We start from the raw sequence: 20,101 nt of genomic DNA, 5'->3' as shown, positions 1-20,101 counted from the left end.
CCCTCCCGACGTCGGCTTGATATTTTCAGAGTTCGCTCATACAAACTGTTCCGCCGTGATTCACCCTGACTTGTACTTATTCATACTATGTGTGAAGGGGCCCTAAGTAATGGCATCCTTAGTACAGCACAATTAAATGACCACTTTTACAGAAAGTTTTCTCCAGAAAAGTCAGGAGATGATGAACACATGAACATTTTCAAGTCACTGAATATATCTTGGACTTTATTTACATCAATTGTCATAAATCAAAAAATGCAAACAGTATGATACTTCATATATATATATATATATATATATATATATATATATATATATATATATATATATATATATATATATATATATATATATATGAGGTCTGTTAGAAAAGTATCCTACCTTACCTTTTTATTTTTTGCAAAAACCTGATGGATTTGAATCATGTGTGCTTGCATGAGCAAACCTTTGTGCGCATATGTGAACTTTTTCACGCCTGTCGATTACGTCATTTCCTGGTAAGCAGCCTTTGTGTGGGATGTGTGCTGTGCGGTCGGTGGATTTTCATTTCAAGGAAAAAGACGGAATGACTGGAGCAGCGCTGCATCAAATTTTGCCAGAAACTGGGCGACAGCCAGGTGGAAACCATTCAGATGATTCAGACGGCTTTCGGTGACGATCCTGTGGGCATCACACAGATTAAGGAGCGGTACAACCAGTTTAAAGACATCCGCACAATGGTGGAGAGCGAGCCACGCTCCGGTCGGCCATCAACATGCTGAAATGACCAGGTCATTTCCAAAGTGAGCGCTATGGTGATGCGGGACTGTCGTGTGACTATCCGAGAAATTACGGAAGAGGTGGACATCAGCACTTTTTCGGTACATTCCACTGTAGATTTGGCCATGAAAAGAGTGGCTGTGAAATTTATGCTGCTGCTGACGGCGGCGCAAAAGTGCCTTCGTGTTGAAGTCTCACAGGACATGCTGGACTCCGAAAAACGATGCCCACCTCTTCCACAATTTCTCGGATAGTCACACGACTGAAAAGCCACCGATAGCTGTCTGAATCTTCTGAATGGTTTCCACCTGGCTGTCGCCCAGTTTCTGGCAAAATTTGATGTGGTGCTGCTCCAGCTGTTCCGTCATCTTCCTTGAAATGAAAATCCGCCGAGCGCACAACACACGTCCCACACAAAGGCTGCTTACCAGAAAATGATGCAATCGACAAGCGTGAAAAAGTTCACGCATGCGCACGAAGGTTCAAGGTTTGCTCATGCAAGCACACGTGATTCAAATCCATCAGGTTTTTGACAAAAATAAAAAGGTCCGATACTTTTCTAACAGACCTCGTGTATATATATATATATATAGAGAGAGAGAGAGAGAGAGAGAGAGAGAGAGAGAGAGAGAGAGAGAGAGAGAGAGAGAGAGAGAGAGAGAATGATAGTCACATGTTGCGACTTGTTTTGCAAGACCTGCGATCATGTTTCGAAAGATACAGTATTTTTCAGTTTTCACATTTTGAAATTAATGGCTTGCAGATAATTCATGATTTGCAGCTGATTCACGTGTTGGGGGTTAACACTGTCTTTGTCTTCACATTATGGAATCCGGGAATAAACACCAGTACCAATGGGCCTCAGGACTTATAAAGTATTTGTACATGAAAAAAAATTAGTATGCAAGCCAGCAGAACTATGAAGAGTCCTCACCAGAGAAAAGCTATTTTGCAGTCAGTAGGGGGGACAGTAAATATGGTGCTCCTCTTGTTGGATCAAGTTCATCAAACTATTATCACAGGCAAAATAGACATGTCTCAATGGTTTAAATGTCCTCTCAGAATCTTTTTCAGAGATGAAGCAACTGAACTTGGTCATACTTGCCGTGTTGCTCTGCTCTTCATCCTGGGTTAATGGAGGAAAAGTATTGGTATTCCCTATAGAAGGAAGCCACTGGATCAACATGAAAGTTCTCATCGAAGAGCTTCACTCTCGAGGCCATGAAATCACAGTGATGCGTCCATCTGACAGCTGGTTCATCAAGGCAGATTCCCCTCATTACAAGGCCATCACCACAAACCCCAGCGGGTTTGACGAGGAAACCTTTCAGTTGTTTGTAATCAAAATGCTGAAGCTGAGACGTGAGGGTGATTCATTTTGGGCTCATATATCCCTGGAATATGAAATGATGGTCAAAGTTCATGATTTGCATGCACAGATGATTAAGATGATGGCAGGAATTTTTGAAAATTCCACAATGATGCAGAATTTCCATGATGCAAAATACGATGTGGTTCTGACGGACCCTGCATTAGGGGCAGGTGTGCTTCTTGCTCATCGTCTGCAGCTTCCTCTTGTCTTCAATGTCAGGTGGACTGTCCAGGGAGATGGACACATTGCCGTTGCTCCTTCACCATTGTCCTATGTTCCTATTCCAGGGACAGACTTGACTGACAAGATGACGTTCTCCGAGCGGCTCAAGAATGTTCTTTTCTACTTTTTCACACGCCTTCAAATTTGGTACATCACAGACCTAATTTACATACCATTTGTCCACCAGTACTTTGGCCCTGATATACATTACATGGAGTTATTTCAAGCAGCAGACATCTGGCTGATGAGGAATGATTTTACCTTTGAGTTTCCCCGTCCCACAATGCCTAATATTATTTATATGTCAGGATTTCAGTGCAAACCCTCCAAGCCCCTGTCTCAACAACTGGAGGACTTTGTCCAGAGTTCAGGTGAACATGGGGTTATTGTTATGACTTTGGGCACCTTGATTGGACAACTTCCTGAAGACGTAACTGAGGACATTGCTGCTGCTTTTGCCCAGCTGCCTCAGAAGGTGATCTGGAGGCACAAAGGGAAGACACCATCCACTCTGGGCAACAACACATTACTTTTGGACTGGCTGCCTCAAAACAACCTCCTGGGTCACCCCAAGACCCGACTGTTTGTGGCCCATGGAGGCACCAATGGAATCCAGGAGGCCATCTACCATGGTGTTCCCCTCGTCGGTCTGCCCCTCCTGTTTGACCAGAAGGACAACTTGTCCAGGATGAAAGAAAAAGGTGTGGCTAAGGTGGTGGAACTTTCAACCTTGAACAAAGACAACTTCCTGGAGGCATTAAAGGAGGTCCTTTATGATCCATCCTACAGAGAGAATATGAAGACTCTCTCTAACCTGCACAGAGACCAGCCCATGAAACCACTGGACCGTGCTATGTTCTGGATTGAGTTTGTCATGAGGCACAAAGGAGCATCACACCTAAGAACGGAATCTTACAAGATGTCCAAGATCCAGTACCACTCAGTTGACGTGATGGCATTTTTACTGGCAGTTGTTTTACTTGTTGTGATTGTTGTCACTTTGGTTTTAAGGTTTTTGTGGAGAAACGTGTTTCCAAAAAGCAAAGCCAAAAAGGAATGATGTATTGTCTCTTATCTTCTGGCTACTAATTTCTTGTGAAGAAAGCAAACCTTTCCAATTTGGTGTTTTTTGTTCTCTGTATTATATGATTTGTGTCATCATGATGAGGATAGAAACTCTTGTGCTAAATCTTACAACCTGAGTACACATACAGTACAGCTGCATTTGGTGTTTGAGTTCTTAGGAAGATGGTTATGGTTTCTTTCCTATTGGTTTGTTTGTTTGTTGTTAGCAGAAAAAACAAATCAAAGGGCAGCAATTAGGATCAAAAATTAGCAATTATGATTAAAGCTGAGTGATGTGAATGTGATCAAAGATGAAGAATAGGATCACAGGTCGGAAAACGTGAAAGAAAGATGAACCATCAATAAGAAGATCATAATCAGGATGATTGTCAACTCACAGGTATACGTCAGTCCAGAGCCTTCTGGTGATTTTTTTTTTTTTCCTGGTCATTTCTGTCAACACAACAGAAAAAATTGAAAATATTGCAAAACACTTTTTGATTAAAGAATTTAATAAAGCTGGGTATGATTTGTGTTTGAAGTCATTATTAAATGTTCACTGTTCTGAATTGTGATCACCTGAACCTTTGATGACTCAAGAATGTAATGACACCATGACACACACCTTTAAGCCTCTGTCACACATAGCAAGAACGTGCCAGAGCCATGCCTGACACAGCAAATATTGCCATAATCCGACACAGTCGGGAGGAAAACAGATGTGGCCAGCTCTGTCAGAGCACAGACAGATTGCCTCGTCCACACCTGTCATATTGCATCCAAAACGTATGTAGACGATGCAGACTGCTGTCACATGGCCATAAAAGGCACTGCAGACTGCCTGATCTCCAAATTTCTGAATGGCAAACACAGGCCTGAGCGCAGTGTTCCTTCCTTTGCACAGGCCCTGTACTGGACATCAAAGAACAACCAATGTATGGGCCAATGATGCAGACCGAACGGTCTCCCTACAAATTGGTCCACCCAATGACGCGGTTCATGGATTATCACCTTGTTTATGCTTCAAACTCCACTCCAGTCATCATCTATCTCAGCAACAGATATCTGAAGCTTTTGTAGAAGAATCATTTCCACATAAATTCAGCATTATTTCATCCTAAAAGGCAGCGGAAGCAATCAGAGCACCACAGTTAAATGAGCTGCTAGCTGATGCATTCACTGCGCATCGGTCTTTTCAAAACATCACGGAATTTCATTGAGTTTCTGCTTAAAACTGACTTCAGAATGATTTAAGGTTTTACCTTTATCATCTGATGGTTAATAATCCCATTAATCCATTTGATTGCTTTGGGTGAAGAGACTCCTTCTCAGACGTGCTGCTGTGGTCCGAAATGACGCATGTGCAGATGCAAAAGGCGGACCGTTCGGTCTGCGACACTAGACTCATGTCATATGTGTCCATCCCTGAGGTCGCCCACTCTCCCATTGAATGACTTCTTCACTCGTCCTCTTTTCCCGCAGGCTCACTGGCCTCATGTGCATGTGTGTGCGTAAAAGGGCTGACATGAGGAAAAGACAGGTGTGTCAGTGTGCGTGTGTTTTCATAATAATCCGGTATGTGTGCGCACACACGCGTGCGGCACATGCGAGCATGTGCTCAGCTGTCAGTGGACAGTTTTACTGCTAGCTAAACTTCACTGCGTGTGCGCACACATGCAGCAGAGCCTTGGTTGATAGTCAAAGGACCCTTTAGCTTAAAAAGGTTTGCAGTGAGGTTTTCCATTATATTTGTAGCAGCGAACTTTATTTCCCCTCCCCCACAACACAACTCTACATGGTGATTTGTGGTTGGATTAACCCGTGGGATTTATGTTTGGCGTCGCTGTTTCCAGCATTCCACCACAGGCTGTGGTCCTGGCGCACTGCGCTGCGAAATGCGTCCGGAGGTGAGATTCACATTTCATATGTTCCATGTCATATGTCCGACAGAATTAAATGTGATCATCATGATGCTGAGCACAGACAGATGGCCAGACGGACAGATGTAAAGTCTTCACAATACCCGATGGCCATATTTTGGCTTTGGGTAAAAGCCAAAATACATTTCTACAGAAAAACTGTTTCTCAGACCTAAAGAATACCTTCAGTTGGTAAAACACAAATGCATTAAGGTGGTGAAAATATTCATTCATTCATTTTCCGCCACTTATATGGGTCCAAGTTGCGGTAGCAGCAGACCAACCAGCTCTTCCACACTTCTCTATCCTCAGCCGAGTCCTGTAACTAAACCCAGAGAGGCTCCCAAGGCATTACCAAGCCAGCTGGGAAATATAATCCCTTCAGCGTGTCCTGGGCCTGTTAGTTGGACGTGCCTGGAAGTCCTCCCATTGGGCATCCTCACCAAAAGCCCGAACCACCTTAACTGGCTCCTTTCGATGTGAAGAAGAAGCAGTGGCTGTACTCTGAGTCCCTTCTCACCCTGTTCAGGAGTGTAAACCCAGACACCTGATGGAGGAATCTCATTCCTGCTGCTTGTATCTGTGACCTTACGATTTTGGTCATTACCCAAAGTTCATGACCATAGGTGAGGATAGGAGCATAAATTGACTGGTAAATTGAGAGCCTCGTCTTATGGGTCTCAATTGTACATATTAATTAATTTGCACATTGGGATGTTTTACATTTTGTTTGATAATTGTCTTTTTCAGTGCAAAGCTCATACAGTATGTGCACAGCGTACAATTTATACAATAAATAAAGTTAACAGCAAGAGAAAAATATTTATTTTTGCATAAATGCTGTTAAAACAGTTTTAAAAAAAATTAAACGTGTGCTTGTTTGTGTTTGATGAGTGTCGTCACTTTTGGTTCACTCATTTAAAATAAGATGGCACAGTGAAAAACCTTCATATCACATTTGCTATTGTTTTAGACATGGCACAGTTTGTGACGTGTTCAAGGTCACACAGCACTTTATTGTGATGGTCACAGGAAATAGAACAATAAGTTCTAAACTGAAAGTGATTATTGCACCCAGTATTACCTTTAAATATTCAGTGCAACCAGAAGTGGGAAGAAGTCACTGTCAAGTCATTCTCAAGTCATCAATCTGCAAGTCCAAAGTCAAGTCTCAAGTCATCTTGCAAACAATTAGTGGTCATTATGACTTGAGACTTGACTTTGGACTTGAGAGTGACTTCGTCCCACCTCTGATTGCAACTGAGTAAATTATAAATACTAACACATAACAACAAAAGTAATAATTAAATGTAAATTCAGTGCATCATATCTTGTTCTGGGCTGTAAGGTTTGATGTACAGGTTTACATTTTGTGAAGGTCCAGCCTTCAGACAGACATAAAACATGAATAAATTAGTCTAAGAGCAGAGGAAAAGATCAGTCGTCCATGTGAGGCACAGCCTCATGTCACTGTTATCAACAAATATCAAGGTTTTAGAAACACAATTATGCTTTCTGATGAATTAATTCCAAATGTGCCAGAGTACGTACATTTCACTCTTACACCAGGTTCACACTTTGGTTAATTGGGTTAGATGATGCCTGCTTATAAATTTCAAAGTAAAGGATGCTGATAGGATAAAATACTGACAACCAAATCTGTTCAATAAATCAGTTGTAAAACTATCACTATTGCAGTATGAAATCAGCATGAAATTCAAACAACAAAATCTGTAGAAATTCTCAGTTTCAACAATGAATATGTGTCATTAAGAAAAAAAAAATGTTACAAAGATACGATAATTTCAGTGTTGAAAAAAAAGTTCATTTCAGACATGCTGCAACTATGTCGGAGCCCATTTGGATTTATAATATTCATATCTGATTGTGTGATCCTTCTGTTGGTGTGCTCTGTCAATGATGTGGAAGTACACTCATGTCTGCAATCGAGGACCTTCATGATGCCTTCACCAAAGATACGTAAAAAGTTAAAGGGCAACTTTAAATACCTAAAATGATGATGTGATTTGTAGTGGTTTCTTTTTTCTGTTTTTGATTTTTGCGATGAGCCAATAAGTAGATCAGAGTCAACAAAAACAGCTTTGGTTGTACACTGGTAGACGAATACCACCTCAGCCCTTCTTGGTATTGTTTTCCAAAACAAGCATGTTTGTTATACAGTAGTGTTCAGAATAATAGCAGTGCTATGTGACTAAAAAGATTAATCCAGGTTTTGAGTATATTTCTTATTGTTACAAGGAAAACAAGGTACCAGTAGATTCAGTAGATTCTCACAAATCCAACAAGACCAAGCATTCATGATATGCACACTCTTAAGGCTATGAAATTGGGCTATTAGTAAAAAAAAAAAAAAAAGTAGAAAAGGGGTGTTCACAATAAGAGTAGCATCTGCTGTTGATGCTACAACCTCAAAACTATTATGTTCAAACTTCTTTTTTAGCAATCCTGTGAATCACTAAACTAGTATTTAGTTGTATAACCACAGATTTCATGATTTCTTCACATCTGCGAGGCATGGAGTCAACCAACCTGTGGCACCTTTCAGCTGTTATTCCACTCCAAGATTCTTTAACAACATTCCACAATTCATTCACATTTCTTGGTTTTGCTTCAGAAACAGCTTTTTTGATGTCACCCCACAAGTTCTCAATTGGATTTAGTTCCGGGGATTGAGCAGGCCACTCCAAAACATTAATTTTGTTGGTTTGGAACCAAGATTTTGCTCGTTTACTAGTGTGCTTGGGGTCATTGTCTTGTTGAAACACCCATTTCAAGGGCATGTCCTCTTCAGCATAAGGCAACATGACCTCTTCAAGTATTTTGACATATCCAAACTGATCCATGATACCTGGTATGCGATATATAGGCCCAACACCATAGTAGGAGAAACATGCCCATATCATGACGCTTGCACCACCATGCTTCACTGTCTTCACTGTGAACTGTGGCTTGAATTTAGAGTTTGGGGGTCATCTCACAAACTGTCGCGGCCCTTGGACCCAAAAAGAACAATTTTACTCTCATCAGTCCACAAAATATTCCTCCATTTCTCTTTAGGCCAGTTGATGTGTTCTTTGGCAAATTGTAACCTCTTCTGCACGTCTTTTATTTAACAGAGGGACTTTGCGGGGGATTCTTGTAAATAAATTAGCTTCACACAGGCATCTTCTAACTGTCACAGCACTTACAGGTAACTCCAGACTGTCCTTGACCATCCTGGAGCTGATCAATGGGTGAGCCTTTCCCATTCTGGTTATTTTTCTATCCATTTTGATGGTTGTTTTCCATTTTCTTCCACACGTCTCTGTTTTTTTTTTGTCCATTTTAAAGCATTGGAGATCATTGTAGATGAACAGCCTATATTTTTTTGCACCTGCATATAAGTTTTCCCCTCTCCAATCAACTTTTTAATCAAACTACGCTGTTCTTTTGAACAATGTCTTGAACGTCCCATTTTCCTCAGGCTTTCAAAGAGAAAAACATGTTCAACAGGTGCTGGCTTCATCCTTAAATAGGGGACACCTGATTCACACCTGTTTGTTCCACAAAATTGACAAACTCACTGACTGAATGCCACACTACTATTATTGTGAACACCCCCTTTTCTACTTTTCTTTACTAATAGACCAATTTCATAGCCTTAAGAGTGTGCATATCATGAATGCTTGGTCTTGTTGGATTTGTGAGAATCTGCTGAATCTACTGGTACCTTGTTTCCCATGTAACAATAAGAAATATACTCAAAACCTGGATTAATCTTTTTAGTCACATAGCACTACTATTATTCTGAACACTACTGTAGGTGGGATGCTTTTGTAACGACGGAGGCCGTGTCTTGTAAAATCCACAATGACTTTCATGTTATTATTTGTTCCAATCCTGCTACAACTAAACCACAAGGGGGGGAAATATACTAAAATTAAACAATTGTAATGACAACTGCAGGAAGAGCACAGCAGAAGAAACATTTTAAGTTGCTGCTACCAACAATAATATGACTTGCGGCTCGTTATCAGGTTACTGAAAAGGTGGACATTAAAGTACATAAAGGTCAAAAACTGCAAAACAGAGCGGCCATATTGTGGCATTTTCACAATCATTTCATTAAGTGCCTGTGACGCTATCAACAAGTGGGGAAAACGTGTTAGTGGCAGAACAGTGTGTGGATGTCTTTAACAGTTTTAAGAAATCTCTGGAAGACCACACCGAGGTCAAAATCTGAGTACAGACTTGAAAAGCAGCGTTGAGTTACAGCTGGAACCCACATGGCCAAGAGATTGTGGACAAACATCACTTCCTACGAAGAATAAAGGTTTAATGTCAGTTATCCAGACGGGTAACTCAGAGTCTGCTGACGTCAAGGGGAAGGTAACGTTTAACCCTATGAAGGTTAATGTTTAGGTTACCATCTGCTCTCTGTTCACATCACTGCTGATTTTAGTCTCAAGAAATCTAACGTGTAAGTTGCCAAATCCAGCACACAGTGCCACTGGCCTTGACCAAGTCTCATAACAACACTAAGTCAGATTCCCCCATCGTTTGGGGGGGGGGGGGGGGGGGTAAAAATGCATTGGCTCAACATCCATTTTCTTTTTTAGCTGATCAATGCACTTCCAAGAACATTAATACAGTGACAATGTTCACTTAGTAGCGTCTGGCTAACAATGTGCTTTCTTTTCAGAGATAACCTGCATTATCTTCAAGAGTCTCATCACGGAGGAGTGCAAACATTTCAGGAAAATGACGGTCACAAAGCTGAAAAATAAAGTCTCACTCTAAGTGATGTTCCCTGATGTGGAAAACTACACCAGGAGCCGATGAGTCTTGTGGAGAAAGAAGCACAAGTTTATCTGATTTTGGAGAAATGTGACCACAAAGAATTGGAAAGAAAATGATGGTGGGTGGTGATAGCGGACGGTTGTGTTCGTGATCTCAGCAGGAGAGCTGTGACTTGGAATGGCTGTGTTACCTGCTTACTGACTGTGGGTGGATAAATGAAAGAATCAAGCAACAAAATCGGATGTTTACTGGCCACCGTATGGAACTCATAGAAGTTGGAAGTACTGAAGGGGGTAACTTTATTTACATATGAAGCTGTGTGAAACTGGAGCAGGGCCCGACAGCAGAATGATATTCAATCAATCAATCAATCAATTTTTTATATAGCGCCAAATCACAACAGTTGCCCCAAGGCGCTTTATATTTTAAGGCAAGGCCATACAATAATTATGTAAAACCCCAACGGTCAAAACGACCCCCTGTGAGCAAGCACTTGGCTACAGTGGGAAGGAAAAACTCCCTTTTAACAGGAAGAAACCTCCAGCAGAACCAGGCTCAGGGAGGGGCAGTCTTCTGCTGGGACTGGTTGGGGCTGAGGGAGAGAACCAGGAAAAAGACATGCTGTGGAGGGGAGCAGAGATCGATCACTAATGATTAAATGCAGAGTGGTGCATACAGAGCAAAAAGAGAAAGAAACAGTGCATCATGGGAACCCCCCAGCAGTCTACGTCTATAGCAGCATAACTAAGGGATGGTTCAGGGTCACCTGATCCAGCCCTAACTATAAGCTTTAGCAAAAAGGAAAGTTTTAAGCCTAATCTTAAAAGTAGAGAGGGTGTCTGTCTCCCTGATCTGAATTGGGAGCTGGTTCCACAGGAGAGGAGCCTGAAAGCTGAAGGCTCTGCCTCCCATTCTACTCTTACAAACCCTAGGAACTACAAGTAAGTCTGCAGTCTGAGAGCGAAGCGCTCTATTGGGGTGATATGGTACTACGAGGTCCCTAAGATAAGATGGGACCTGATTATTCAAAACCTTATAAGTAAGAAGAAGAATTTTAAATTCTATTCTAGAATTAACAGGAAGCCAATGAAGAGAGGCCAATATGGGTGAGATATGCTCTCTCCTTCTAGTCCCCGTCAGTACTCTAGCTGCAGCATTTTGAATTAACTGAAGGCTTTTTAGGGAACTTTTAGGACAACCTGATAATAATGAATTACAATAGTCCAGCCTAGAGGAAATAAATGCACAAATTAGTTTTTCAGCATCACTCTGAGACAAGACATTTCTGATTTTAGAGATATTGCATAAATACAAAAAAAGCAGTCCTACATATTTGTTTAATATGCGCTTTGAATGACATATCCTGATCAAAAATGACTCCATATTCTACATGGCTGATGTGTGCTCGCATAGAAGAAGTAAAATCAGCGGGATGCAGTTATGTTTCAGGGTATGCATTTATTACTACTTTGCTTGTGCTTAGCCAATCTTATTTAGATGTATTTGATGAACTTTTTTGAAGATATGTTAGTGCTAGTTTTCTAAATAGGTGTGGGCACATCACACAATGCAGAATGGTTAGTGGACGTGTCTTACAGATGTTGTTCTTTACATCACAAAAGTCAAGGCTTTAGATGCAAAGTTTGCCTGTTGCCGAGCAGTTTCTATATGTCCTGTGAAAGAACTGTGAAAACGTGAATGTTTAACATAAAACTCCAACCATATTTGACTGTACAAGGTAGATGAAAAATGTATTTTAAACAATATGACTTCTTTAAGAACAGCAGCTAGGAGGAAATGCTCATTTAAACGTGAGCACGAGCCGGGACCTCAGCTGATCCAGACAGACACAGTTCATGGAAAGTTGTAAGGTCAGGGCACTTAAACAGGAGTTTCCAGTCTCGTAGACAAGGCAGTTAGCACCTGGTCAAACTTGGCATAACGTAGAACCTGCCTCTCCTCAGCTCCCCTGCTCCCCCACAGCAGCCTCATCTGGAAGTCAGTCAGGAACAGCTCCAGGAACTCATCCTGCTCACGGAAACCTGCACAAACGAAACTGGATTTTTGTTTTGTTGTTTGCCCAAACATTTGAGAGCCATCTGTTGTTAGAGCACTCAGACAGAGCATTTCATCACAGCGATGACACAGGTTGCAGAGTGTGTCCCTGATCACTGTTTTGTTTCCTCACTCTGCATCCTTCTGTGCGTCCTCATCAATACGTCTTGTCTTTAGTGTTTCCTTATGTGATCATGTGCTAGGTCAAGGAAAAAAGTCTGCTGTTTGCTCTGTCGAAGTTACTGCGACATTCTCGTGATACCAAGCTACTCACCTACATATTGAGAGCCTACTTTTTTGACAAATGTCTGACATACACTCAACAAAAATATAAACGCAACACTTTTGGTTTTGCTCCCATTTTGTATGAGATGAATTCAAAGATCTAAAACTTTTTCTACATACACAATATCACCGTTTCCCTCAAATATTGTTCACAAACCAGTCTAAATCTGTGATAGTGAGCACTTCTCCTTTGCTGAGATAATCCATCCCACCTCACAGGTGTGCCATATCAAGATGCTGATTAGACACCATGATTAGTGCATAGGTGTGCCTTAGACTGCCCACAATAAAAGGCCACTCTGAAAGGTGTTGTTTTATCACACAGCACAATGCCACAGATGTCGCAAGATTTGAGGGAACGTGCAATTGGCATGCTGACAGCAGGAATGTCAACCAGAGCTGTTGCTCGTGTATTGAATGTTCATTTCTCTACCATAAGCCATCTCCAAAGGCGTTTCAGAGAATTTGGCAGTACATCCAACCAGCCTCACAACCGCAGACCACGTGTAACCACACCAGCCCAGGACCTCCACATCCAGCATGTTCACCTCCAAGATCGTCTGAGACCAGCCACTCGGACAGCTGCTGAAACAATCGGTTTGCATAACCAAAGAATTTCTGCACAAACTGTCAGAAACGTCTCAGGGAAGCTCATCTGCATGCTCGTTGTCCTCATCGGGGTCTTGACCTGACTCCAGTTCGTCGTCGTAACCAACTTGAGTGGGCAAATGCTCACATTCGCTGGCGTTTGGCACGTTGGAGAGGTGTTCTCTTCACGGATGAATCCCGGTTCACACTGTCCAGGGCAGATGGCAGACAGCGTGTGTGGCGTCGTGTGGGTGAGCGGTTTTCTGATGTCAATGTTGTGGATTGAGTGGCCCATGGTGGCAGTGGGGTTATGGTATGGGCAGGCGTCTGTTATGGACGAAGAACACAGGTGCATTTTATTGATGGCATTTTGAATGCACAGAGATACCGTGACGAGATCCTGAGGCCCATTGTTGTGCCATACATCCAAGAACATCACCTCATGTTGCAGCAGGATAATGCACGGCCCCATGTTGCAAGGATCTGTACACAATTCTTGGAAGCTGAAAATGTCCCAGTTCTTGCATGGCCGGCATACTCACCGGACATGTCACCCATTGAGCATGTTTGGGATGCTCTGGACCGGCGTATACGACAGCGTGTACCAGTTCCTGCCAATATCCAGCAACTTCGCACAGCCATTGAAGAGGAGTGGACCAACATTCCACAGGTCACAATTGACAACCTGATCAACTCTATGCGAAGGAGATGTGTTGCACTGCATGAGGCAAATGGTGGTCACACCAGATACTGACTGGTATCCCCCCAATAAAACAAAACTGCATCTTTCAGAGTGGCCTTTTATTGTGGACAGTCTAATGCACACCTGTGCACTAATCATGGTGTCTAATCAGCATCTTGGTATGGCACACCTGTGAGGTGGGATGGATTATCTCAGCAAAGGAGAAGTGCTCACTATCACAGATTTAGACTGGTTTGTGAACAATATTTGAGTGAAATGGTGATATTGTGTATGTGGAAAAAGTTTTAGATCTTTGAGTTCATCTCATACAAAATGGGAGCAAAACCAAAAGTGTTGCATTTATATTTTTGTTGAGTGTACGTACAACCCCTGGCAAAAATGATGGAATCACCAGCCTCGGAGGATGTTCATTCAGTTGTTTAATTTTGTAGAAAAAAGCAGATCACAGATATGACACAAAACTAAAGTCATTTCAAATGGCAACTTTCTGGCTTTAAGAAACAGTATAAGAAATCAGGAAAAAAAAAATTGTGGCAGTCAGTAACGGTTACTTTTTTAGACCAAGCAGAGGGAAAAAAATATGGAATCACTCAATTCTGAGGAAAAAATTATGGAATCATGAAAAACAAAAGAACGCTCCAACACATCACTAGTATTTTGTTGCACCACCTCTGGCTTTTATAACAGCTTGCAGTCTCTGAGGCATGGACTTAATGAGTGACAAACAGTACTCTTCATCAATCTGGCTCCAACTTTCTCTGATTGCTGTTGCCAGATCAGCTTTGCAGGTTGGAGTCTTGTCATGGACCATTTTCTTCAACTTCCACCAAAGATTTTCAATTGGATTAAGATCCGGACTATTTGCAGACCATGACATTGACCCTATGTGTCTTTTTGCAAGGAATGTTTTCACAGTTTTTGCTCTATGGCAAGATGCATTATCATCTTGAAAAAAGATTTCATCATCCCCAAACATCCTTTCAATTGATGGGATAAGAAAAGTGTCCAAAATATCAACGTAAACTTGTGCATTTATTGATGATGTAATGACAGCCATCTCCCCAGTGCCTTTACCTGACATGCAGCCCCATATCATCAATGACTGTGGAAATTTACATGTTCTCTTCAGGCAGTCATCTTTATATATCTCATTGGAACGGCACCAAACAAAAGTTCCAGCATCATCACCTTGCCCAATGCAGATTCGAGATCCATCACTGAATATGACTTTCATCCAGTCATCCACAGTCCACGATTGCTTTTCCTTAGCCCATTGTAACCTTGTTTTTTTCTGTTTAGGTGTTAATGATGGCTTTCGTTTAGCTTTTCTGTATGTAAATCCCATTTCCTTTAGGTGGTTTCTTACAGTTCGGTCACAGACGTTGACTCCAGTTTCCTCCCATTCATTCCTCATTTGTTTTGTTGTGCATTTTCGATTTTTGAGACATATTGCTTTAAGTTTTCTGTCTTGACGCTTTGATGTCTTCCTTGGTCTACCAGTATGTTTGCCTTTAACAACCTTCCCATGTTGTTTGTATTTGGTCCAGAGTTTAGACACAGCTGACTGTGAACAACCAACATCTTTTGCAACATTGCGTGATGATTTACCCTCTTTTAAGAGTTTGATAATCCTCTCCTTTGTTTCAATTGACATCTCTTGTGTTGGAGCCATGATTCATGTCAGTCCACTTGGTGCAACAGCTCTCCAAGGTGTGATCACTCCTTTTTAGATGCAGACTAACGAGCAGATCTGATCTGATGCAGGTGTTAGTTTTGGGGATGAAAATTTACAAGGTGATTCCATAATTTATTCCTCAGAATTGAATGAGTCCATATTTTTTTCCCTCTACTTGGTCTAAAAAAGTAACCGTTACTGACTCCCACAATTTTTTTTTCTTGATTTCTTATAGTGTTTCTTAAAGCCAGAAAGTTTCCATTTGAAATGACTTTAGTTTTGTGTCATGTCTGTGATCTGCTTTTTTTCTACAAAATTAAACAACTGAATGAACATCCTCCGAGGCCGGTGATTCCATAATTATTGCTAAGGGTTGTAATTAATGGCATGTCATACAAAGTTGATGCATTCTTTTCCGCCTTACCTTGGAGTTTGCAGTCTGCATTAGAGCAACAGATGCCCCCCAGTTGTGCAATGGTCCTTCCAGCTCCTAGGTGGAACATGACCACATCCAGCCCGACTTCCTCCATCTGAAAGGGCTCCACCCCTTCACCAAATGCCATGCTTTTTTCCAGGAGTGACAAGAGGGGAACAATGTGGGGAAAAGTGGTGTTGGACAATGTGCAGCTTTCTGTAACACAGAAAGATGACTGTTTAAAATACTCTGTTTACAGGTATGGGTGTGTCATTGTGTATACGAGTATTTATGTGATTTCGCACTGATTTGCATCTCTCCCTTATAAAGTGATCTGATATGTATCTACAGTGCATCCAGAAAGTATTCACAGCACTTCACTTTTTTCCAAATTTTATGTTACAGCCTTATTCCAAAATGGATGAAATTAATATTTATTCCTCAAAATTCTATTCACAATACCCCATAATGACAATATGGTTTTTTGAGATTTTTGCAAATTTATTAAAAAACAAACTAAGAAATCACATATACGATATATATATATATATATATATATATATATATATATATATATATATATATATATATATTTCACAGCCTTTGCCATGAAACTAAAAATTAAGCTCAGGCGCATCCTATTTCCACTGATCTTCAGGGCCCTTCTCCCATGATCGTTCATTTAGATAGGTGGCCAGCTCTATGAAGAGTCCTGGTGGATCTGAACTTCTTCTCTTTACAGATGATGTGTTGGGGAAAGTGTAGTGACACGGACCCACAACAGGGGGCACAAATGAACGGTCAATAGATGAGCCAAAAGGTAACAATTTAATGTTGTGAATGTGCACAACGATTATACAGACAATCACAGAATCTGATAGCAGTCAATACACAAAGGTGACGTGTGGGCAGGCTCGAGGATAGAAGACGTCTGTTCCGAGAAGAGCCGTAACCACACGATTTCCACCGCCACAGAACCCGGTGAATACTGGAGCCGCCAAGTCCCGAATTCCCAGGTGATCACCGTCCCCGACTGTCGGATCTGGTACTGCTGGCGAGGAGCACAAACAGTGAGATGTGGGTGTGTGCACACCCAGTAACAAAAACAGTCAGAAGGTGGAAAGTCACCTCCACCTCTAATCACACACTCGTGCAGCTCCTGTTAAACCACTTATCTGGATTGGGTGTGAAGCGTAGCCGTCGCTGTTCACACCAAACGCCAATCCAGCTGATAAGGCACACCACAGGAAAACGGCTGCAAAAGAGTTCAGACTATTATTTAAGTTTAAGTCAGCAGAGAAATTACCTTCACAGGTAGATGATATCTCGGCAGCGAGGTGGAGATGACGTCCGGCTTTTATGGAGTGGATTGATGAAGTGGAGATGGGTGACAGCTGTCATGAGTTGATGAGTGACAGCTGTCAACCCCGGCTGTGTCCATGGCGGCAGCGCCCTCTCGTGCCTGAAGCCCGCACTTCAGGCAGGGCGCCCTCTGGTGGTGGGCCAGCAGTACCTCCTCTTCTGGCGGCCCACACAACATGATGGAGGCCACTATGCTCATTGGAACCTCCAAAGCAGCAGAAATATTTCTGTACACTTCCCCAGATTGATGCCTTGAGACAATCCTGTCTCAGTGGTCTACAGATAATTGCTTTGACTTCATGCTAGGTTTGGGCTCTGACGTGCACTGTCAACTGTGAGACCTTATATGTAGACAGGTGTGTGTATTTCCAAATCATGTCCAATCAAGTGAATTTACCCCAGGTGGACTCCAATTAAGCTGTTGAAACATCTCAAGGATGATCAGTGGAAACAGGATGCACCTGAGCTCAAGTTTGTGCTTAATGGCAAAGACTGTGAATAAGTTTTTTTTTTTATAAATTTGCAAAATTCTAAAAAACAAAAAAACATTTTCACATTGTCATTACGGGGTATTGTGTGTAGAATTTTTGAGGGAAAAAAAAGAATTTCATCCATTTTGGAATAAGGCTGTAACATAAAATGTAGAGAAAGTGAAGCGCTGTGAATATTTTCCGGATGCACTACGTTTAGTGCATGCATGGACAGACAGGTTGTTGGGTCGAGCTGTGAAGTCAAGCAACTTGGGTGGCTTTTCCAGTGAAGAAAGCTTTAGTGAGCTTGATTTTAACGTGGTGGATTTGGTTACACGCAGCATCAGCGCATGGTTTATAATGAAGCCTTTCTCTTTTTCAAGGTTTGAAAGATGTACAGGTAGAACCCTCACCTCTGCCAGCATTCAGGTTCTTCATAAACGGCCTCAGAGTTTTCTCGTACAGAATAGCACCCTCTGTGTGACGCTGGCGTAACACTGTCCATGTCTGCTCCAGGCGGGACACCTAATTGACAGAGAAACATCAGTCAAAAACAAACAAAACAAAACCCCCAAAACAAACAAACAAACAATAATCAATAAAACTTGGTTGTAATAATTTATGGTGTAAAGAATTTGCAATTGTATTTCAGCTTGCTCCAATTATAGCAGAATTTGCAAATAAATAAGTCTGGAAACATGAAAAGAAATGACCTACTTGCTGAATTTAAGAAAAGCAAACATTGTGAGTCAACAATGTTTCTTCTATACGATATGCAAAGACTTTTCACCTGTGGCAGCTCTAAGGCTCTCATGATGGCAGCGAAGCCAAACATGTTGCCCATATTGCTCTTGAGCTCGGCAGCGATCTGGATCATTTTCAGCAGCAGGCCGGCCCTCTCCTCAGTCGACCCCGTGCATCCCAACACATTCACGGCCAGCGTGATTGCCATGGTGTGGAACCTGCACATGAGATGCGGGGGATTTCAATGACACCGTATAACTTATTTCAATTTATTTTCATTTATATAGCGCCAAACACAGCAAAGTTGTCTCAAGGCACTTCACACAAGTAAGGTCTAACCTTACAAACAAAGCAAGCACACAGGTGACAGGTAAGGATAAACTTGCATGATTTGAGGAAGAAACCTCAAGCAGACCAGACTCAAAGGGGTGACTCTCTGCTTGGGCCATGCTACCGACACAATTGACAAAATGAAAATACAGGAAATTTTGGGAGTCCATGCCGGTGCACAGGATAGGAGGCCTGCAGAAGAAGACACCACCCCCATCTCTGGATGAAGCTGCATCAAGCATCAGAAAGACAACAAATACAGTACAATATGCATAAAACCAAAAAAAGACATCACTTCCACATAACAGCAGCACGTTTTCCAGAGAATATCAATGTGCATGTTCCTGTACAAGGAGAGAAACGTGCAGATCAGAACTGCAGAGACAGAAACACACAGAAAAAGGAAACGGCCTGAGAAAGTCAGTCTTTCAAGACAACATAGTTTATGTTTTTGTTTCTTTTTTAAGCTTTGTGTGACAAATGAAAATCACTTTCTATTAACAAAACCTGAATGATATATGTGGGTTGTTTGAGCAGCGAGACCAACTATTGCAGGAAACAATCTGCAGACCTGTGATATCTGCCAGGAACCAAACCTCCTCCGAGTGATGTATCATCACAGGATCTTTGTAAGATCTGAATTAGCCCGACAACCGGCCTGGCTATGAATTGGGCTGGATACTGGCCTCCATTTGGGAGTGATATTTCCCACTCCTAAATGACCAATAGGAGAGCAGCACTCGCGTCACATCAACGTGAGGCTGATGCCTGGGCTGACGTCAACGTCTCGGCTGCCAACCAATCACAGGTTAGGAGAGAGAGGTTAGTATCTAGCCCAAATCAGGGCTGATTGTCGGTCTAGATCTGAATGCGGTGTTTGATGATTTTGAAGTGAGCAGGAAATAGTTCTCATCACTGTTTTTCAAACCCATTACTGTGTATGATAAATTCATATTTTGGATTCAAACATCAAAACGACCACTTTATTCCTCTAATCTTGGCTATAAAAATACATAAAACACTTATAAAACATTTCTTACCTCAACTACACTGTTGACAAAATGATGATAATTTGCTCTCTTACCGCTCTAGAAGATCCTGTCGCAACTGCTGGCCATGTGGCAGGGTGAGAAGTTCCATCCCAGAACTAACTCCCATCATCCTTTGCATCTCTGGACTCACCTCCAGAATTCTGGCCACCTGGAACAGAGACGTGATGCAGTTTCTTGAAGCCATTTTTTCTTTTTCGCCATTGTGCCTGACAGTTTTACTAGTCGTCCCACTTTGATTATGTAGGTGTGCTTGCTATGTGCGTGTGGCGGTTGTGACTTCAGGTT

The 20,101-nt window shown here is 41.9% G+C and overlaps 2 protein-coding genes across 2 annotated transcripts in view; one reads left to right on the top strand and one right to left on the bottom strand.

The window, feature by feature from the left end:
* The first annotated feature begins 1,850 nt into the window (after positions 1-1,850).
* On the top strand, positions 1,851-3,450 carry LOC117511152 (UDP-glucuronosyltransferase 2B15-like). Its single transcript, XM_034171130.1, has one exon. It carries the CDS (start codon positions 1,944-1,946, stop codon positions 3,411-3,413), a length of 1,470 nt encoding a protein of 489 aa, XP_034027021.1. The 5' UTR covers positions 1,851-1,943; the 3' UTR covers positions 3,414-3,450.
* Positions 3,451-11,928: 8,478 nt separating this feature from the next.
* The window catches only part of sh2d3cb (SH2 domain containing 3Cb), a 106,475-nt gene continuing 98,302 nt past the window's right edge, over positions 11,929-20,101 (bottom strand). The window contains exons 9-13 of the mRNA XM_034171127.1: positions 19,849-19,964; positions 18,481-18,652; positions 18,104-18,215; positions 15,868-16,074; positions 11,929-12,179 (exon numbers count right to left, since the gene is read on the bottom strand). Of these exons, the coding sequence (XP_034027018.1) occupies positions 12,019-12,179; positions 15,868-16,074; positions 18,104-18,215; positions 18,481-18,652; positions 19,849-19,964 (768 nt within the window). The 3' untranslated portion in view covers positions 11,929-12,018. The remainder of the gene's footprint in view (positions 12,180-15,867; positions 16,075-18,103; positions 18,216-18,480; positions 18,653-19,848; positions 19,965-20,101) is intronic.

Source organism: Thalassophryne amazonica, chromosome 5, assembly GCF_902500255.1.
Source record: "Thalassophryne amazonica chromosome 5, fThaAma1.1, whole genome shotgun sequence".
Lineage (NCBI taxonomy): Eukaryota > Metazoa > Chordata > Actinopteri > Batrachoidiformes > Batrachoididae > Thalassophryne > Thalassophryne amazonica.
This window is presented reverse-complemented; position numbering and strand designations above follow the sequence as displayed.

Excerpts from the sequence above, each read along its gene's own strand:
- LOC117511152 (XM_034171130.1), top strand. The coding sequence starts at position 1,944 with ATGAAAGTTCTCATCGAAGAGCTTCACTCTCGAGGCCATGAAATCACA.